The following is a 6,258-nucleotide window of genomic DNA, read 5'->3' as shown; positions in this document are numbered from 1 at the left end:
TAATATAAACAAATAACATGTATCTGTTTATATTTAATTTATTTAGTTTTTTAAACGTGTAATTAAAATTTAATTATTCTGTTCCTATTTTTAGGAACGGCATCAGCTTTAAAATAATCTCAGGCGAAAGTGCCGCCGTGACGAATAATATGACTGCTTCGTGGAATGAAACTACACTTCCAACATTGCTTTTGAATAACAAGCTTAAAAACATTTTCAATGCCGATGAGTTTGGACTATTTTACCAGTGCCTACCAAACAAAACATACCATAGCAGCAGGGAGTGCAACGGGAGAAAAATTACCTATGTTTGTTATTGGAAAATCTAAAAACCCACGGTGTTTTAAGCACATTAAACAACTTCCTTGCACATATAAAAATCAGCTAAAAAGTTGGATGACCGGAGACCTTTTTACAGAATGGGTAATGAAACTTGACTCATTTTTTCGTGCTCAAGACAGGAAAGTAGCACTCCTGGTGGATAACTGTTCTGCCCACCCACACATTGAAAGGCTAAGCAACATCAATCTAATATTTTTCCCCCCTAACAACACATCTGCCCTTCAGCCCATGGATCAAGGCGTAATACGAAGTCTTAAAGCTCATTATCGTCACAAAATTGTGCGTTTGTGTATCAAGGCTGTCGATAATAACGAACCCATGCCAAAAATTTCTATACTTCAAGCAATGAAAGATCTTGTTTCTTCGTGGAATGCTGTGTCGAAGGAGACTGTCATCAACTGCTTTAAAAAAGCTGGTATCAGCAAAACAAACAAGAGTATTGAAGAAGCTGATGATGATCATTCTTTTAAATTTTTGACAGAAGAACTTAACCGTTTGCGAGAGTTAGATCCTCGTGCCGTCCAAGAAGATCTCTCAGCGGAATCTTACATTGGTTTAGATTGCGATGTAGTAACCACCGGTTCACTTGCTACTGATGCTGAAATCATTGCTCAGATTTTAGACCCTAATTTTGAAAACGACGATAATGAAGTTGAAGATAGCGTTGACGAAGCTATTGACGTCGAAGCCCCGCCACGCCCATCTGATATTCAATTAGAAATTGTTTTTGAAACAATTCAAAATGCTTCGCTATACAGCTCAAAATACGGAAATGAAATACAATCCCTAGCACTAAAACTTGAGGGTTTAATGAAGATGGAAAAGATGGATAATTTAAAGCAATATCAGATAACAGATTTTTTCCAAAAGTTGTAGTTTTTGTTGTTAATGATTTTTGTCAGAAAAATAACTTGTTTTAATGAAAGTCGGGCAATTTTATTTATTTTCAACCCTTTTCTTGATATCTCGAACTCTCGATATCTCGAACTTTTTTTCCGGTCCCCTTAGTGTTCGAGATATCGAGAGTCGACTGTATTGTAATTTTTATTTTGTGTCAAAAAAGTTCGGATTTCGAGCATCCACCCTGTAACTGCTGGATCTAACAAACATGATAATTTGGCTGTTTTTTACAATTTCAGACGCTGTTCTAATTTTGAGCTACAAGCTAATTTAAGCTTTTTTATCACAGGTAAATCGTTAGAAAATACCTGGAGGAGTGATGCAACTTTATGCTTGACCAATGGCAAAATAGAGAGAGAGTTAGCCCCACTCACAACTTCTGTCAAGTTTTGAAATGGTTTAAAGAACTTTACAAGTTTGCTTAATAATTTTAGATCAAATTCATCTAGACACAATTCTCTTTTTCCAATTTTTTTTTAAAGTTTTTTTACACCATTATATAACTGTTCAATAGACTCTGTCATAAAAAGTGCACTGTTCCGTCGACTACATACTTGGAGTTTTAAACTTTTATGCTGTTTAGATTTGTATTTTGAGTTCTCTTCAAATAGATATCATTTTTTCATATTCATCCTCACTATCTACAATAACCGGATTGTCATTTGGGTTTAATTGATTCTCATTCGATATTAGTTTAATTGGGAATTGTTCATCAAGATTAACAAGTTCTTTTATTTCAGCAATTTTTCGTAATTTATTATAAACATCCACATCATCATTTGTACACAAAAATTCGTTAATTAGAACAGTAGATTTGAAGCTCAAACATATAACAATATTTCGACATTTCTTAAGCAATTTTAAGACTTCGGGACATTTGTTAAGACCATCAGAAACCAGAAGTAAATTCAGCACATAAGCTAAGCAATGTTGTGGCTCTTCACAACCCAGTAGACTAGAAGTCTTCATCATATTTGCAGCACCATCGTGAACATTATGCAAATGTAACTCTCCATACTGCTTGCTAAACATATCTTTAATAACATTCTTCATAAAATCTGCAATATTTTCTGCTGTGTGGTTTTCCAGTGGTGTACAAGCTAAAGTAAAAATTTTTCTATCCAATTCACTGGTTATTACTGAACACTTTACACCTATATATGACAGTTTTTCGTATTTATCTGCCATCAAAGAGTAAAGAAACAGCAATGAAATATTTTAAAACATCTTTGACACTGCTTTTGACAGCTTTGAACATATCAATTAAAGCCCCGCATGCCAAAGATGAGCGTGATGGAGTGACTATACCTAAATTTTTTTCAAAAAAATTTATAAAACCAGTTCTTTCAACAAGATTAAAAGATAGCAAATCGGTACAAAACCAAAGTGCAATGTCACGAGTAATATCAAATTTTGCTTTCGATGATGAACCGCTAACGCTGCAACAATTTTTTACAATATTTTTTTTTCAGTAGATACTTTATCAATAATAATTTTGTGTACCAAAAACAAAGGATTTTTCATGTTTCCACTTGATGTAGAACGTTTTACTGAATGAATTTTCGACAAATGGGCTGGCTTTTTATCATCTAATTTGACTTTTTCAATTTCCAAACATGGTTTTCAATAATAATTGCTTTCATCGAGATTTTGACCATTTTCAGCTATTAATTCTTCATAATAATTCCAAACAAGTGAAGCACATTTTTTTTAAAGGTGCTGCACAATCTTATCTTCAAATATTTTATTGATGAGTTTTCATTTGGTTCGCGACATGATGTATTATTTATTGATCTTTTCATATTAAATCTCTACCAAAAAGTAAATGTACCTGGAAGAAAAGGAAATTTCTTTTATATGCAGTTTGCTCCTAATGCGACGGCAAATAAGAAATATTTGTTATCAAATTATAAACCGAATCAAACCATGGAAGTAAAAATTATTATATTGCCATGGTCAAACGAAAAATAAGCGCAAAAATGAAGTAAGCACAACAAAATTCATAAAAATCGGAGAAAAAAAAAAGAATTGAGCGTAACATTATAGTTTTAAAAAACAAAAACTGATCAGCTGTATTTTAGCAGCGGCTACATTTTGAATAAAGTAGCGGCTATTAGTGGCTATTAATTAAAAACTGGCGGTAGTTGGATATTAACTAAATTGGCGGCAGCGGATCAATAGAGGCGGCGGCTACTAAGTCTAGTTGCAGTTCAAAAACATAAAAAAAAAGCTAGTAATACAGATATCGAGAGGTCAATAAAGCGATGGTTGATGCAAGCTCCTGTCAGAAAAGCTGGTCGTGCAAAACGTGCCTTTAAAGTGTAAGCTAAAAATGCTTGATGGTTTTTTTAGTTGTTTTAACTTTTCTTTGTTATTTTATATATATTTCTTGAAGAATAATGTTTTTATTGTTACAATGTTTTTATTGTATTAGTCAAGCATTACAGAGTATTGGATTTTATAGTTTCTACTCATTTTTACAGTTTATTTTATTTTTATATTTTATTCCTCCGTTTACTTCAAAAATTTTTATCTATTTTGGTTACAATTTTATACTTATTTTACGAGTTTGTTCTGACAATTATTTTGTGTGACTGGGTTTAAATCATATGTAGATTAAACATTGCCTTTTGTTTTTGGAAATAAGTGTAGAATCATAATTGTTCCCATTTTTAATATTTGTTCAGTTTAAATTAAATATTTTTACATACATAAAAAGTGACTTGATTGAGTTAATTGTTAGAATAAGAAAGAATATGATGTTAGCTTAACAATGTAATCAAGAACAAAAAACAAAAACTTAACAGTGTAATCAAGAACAAAAAATACTAACAATTCAAAAATAAAAAATTAAGATAATACAGTATAGTAAGTGAGTTTTTTAATCTATTGATAAGTTATAATAAATAAATATATTGCTACTTTATAATATAAGTTTATGCTTTAATATCTATTTATTGTTAGAAATTAGGTGCAAAACTGTTTAAGCGCCTTTTAAATCACCTGGCACATTATTAAGAAGAAAAGATTGCAGTAAAATTGGAAGTCGAGTAGTATTAAGCGATAGCATATGAAGATATTAAATAGTAACGATGATCTTTCGTTATAATTTTGCTTTATTCCTTTGCAAAGTAAACGTGTTTAATGTATAGACATCTTTTATTGAAATACAGAATATTTATAATTACATTTGTGCAGCCCATAATGTGTTTATAAATTTAAGATAATTGGAATATATTTTTATACTTTCTATATGTAGTATTTCATTGAGAGTATTTTTTGAAACAACAGGATTATTTAATGTTATGATAGAGTTAATGAGTTTTGATGTATTAGATATAAATAGATATATTTTGATGTATTAGATAAGATATTCTTTTTCTATATTATCCATAGAAATTTCATTGATATATTTCTAAAATTTTTATTTGTAGTATTTCATTGAGGGTATTTTTTTAAACAACACAAATATCTAATGTTATCATGGAGTTGATAAGTTGTGAAATATTGAATAAACAAGGTAAGATTTTTCTTTTATAAGGTAGCCCAAGAAACTTAATATATTTTTAGAATTTTAATATGTAGTATTTCATTAAGAGTATTTTTTAAAAACAATACAATTATCTAATTTAATTATAGAGTCAATGAGCTGTGATTTATTGGATTAACAACGTATGATATTTTTTTTATATTGCATCCTAAGAAATTTCATTGATATATAAATTGATATGAAAAATACACGAAAACAACAAAAAACTCATCAAGTGTATATTATATATATTAGGGTAGGCCAATAACAAATTTTTCCAAAATTTCACCTGTCTTCAAAGAAACACGATCCTTTACACATAAGAATGTAAATTATATAAGAAAAAATTATATAAAAACATCATTAGGTCCTGCCGAATTTGATTTGACTATTTTCATTTTAAACCTAAAATACGTCAAAATTGAAACTTTGTAGAAAAGACTTTCCACTTAGTGGAACAATAATAGTCTTTACTTCTATAAAATTTATTTGTTTAAAAGAATATTTTTTTGATTAAAATTAGTAACTGTCTTCTAATGCAGGATATTTCATCCTATAAAAAACGTATTATAGAAGCAGTTTTTTGTACTGCGCCAAATAAGCAAATAACCGCCTCTTATTTATATTGCCAACAATAATTCTGTGATTATCGATCACGTTAAAAATATCGTTTCATACAGCTTTATTCTTAAGAATAGAAATATTTTAATCATTAAAAACATTATTACAATCTGTTTTAAATGTTTTATTTGTGTTGATTTTTTTTTCTAATTTATTAACTAATTTCTGGTATAACTTTTTAAGTATTAAGAGGTAATCGGAACACAACTTGATTCTACTCTCAGCCGCATCGTTAGTTACCTTTAAGGTTTTGACAAATAGCTTCATCTTTAAATAGTTAGTATTCTCGTCCTATTCCGATAAAGGAGTTTTGAGCCACTTTCTGTCATCTTTCAAGATGTGAAAAATCAGCCAAGACTTTTTTTCCAATATAAGAAAATATTTCAGAACATTTTTTAACTAATAGAAGAGTTGGTTTACCGCAATTGATACTAAGTGGTTTTCCATATCCTAACATTTTCTTGTAATTGTTTTTTTATCATTTAGAGAAAAGTTATTTGGAAATAAATTTAATACAGCCAGATGTTTGATAAGATAACAAGAGCGTTTGTTTAAAACTTGTTGGGCTTATTTAGCGGCCACACAGAAGTTTGGTATACTTTTAAGAGTTTCTAGGTTGTTAAATAACTCTACATCATTAACTGATGCATGACTAGCTTTTAATGCTTCTAACCAAACTATAATGTAAACGGCTAAGCTGAAAGTCAAAAATAAATTTAAGTAGCTTAAATTAGATTTCATTAGTTTATCTTTAAAGATTACACTCTTTGGTGCGTACAGTAAATGCGCCATCCATCTGACATGATGACTAGCACCACATGTTTTCCATTTCTTAGGTTCCTCTCCACCTAATAGAAAAAATTACT

General features: G+C 29.8%; 1 protein-coding gene across 1 annotated transcript; it reads left to right on the top strand.

Moving 5' to 3' along the window:
• Window positions 1–219: 219 nt before the first annotated feature.
• On the top strand, window positions 220–1,218 carry LOC136082934 (tigger transposable element-derived protein 4-like). Its single transcript, XM_065802348.1, has one exon. It carries the CDS (start codon window positions 220–222, stop codon window positions 1,216–1,218), a length of 999 nt encoding a protein of 332 aa, XP_065658420.1.
• The last annotated feature ends 5,040 nt before the right edge of the window (window positions 1,219–6,258 follow it).

Source organism: Hydra vulgaris, chromosome 08 (genome assembly GCF_038396675.1).
Source record: "Hydra vulgaris chromosome 08, alternate assembly HydraT2T_AEP".
In the NCBI taxonomy this organism is placed as follows: Eukaryota; Metazoa; Cnidaria; class Hydrozoa; order Anthoathecata; family Hydridae; genus Hydra; species Hydra vulgaris.
The sequence above is the reverse complement of the archived record's forward strand: the minus strand, read 5'-3'. Positions and strand labels throughout refer to the sequence as shown.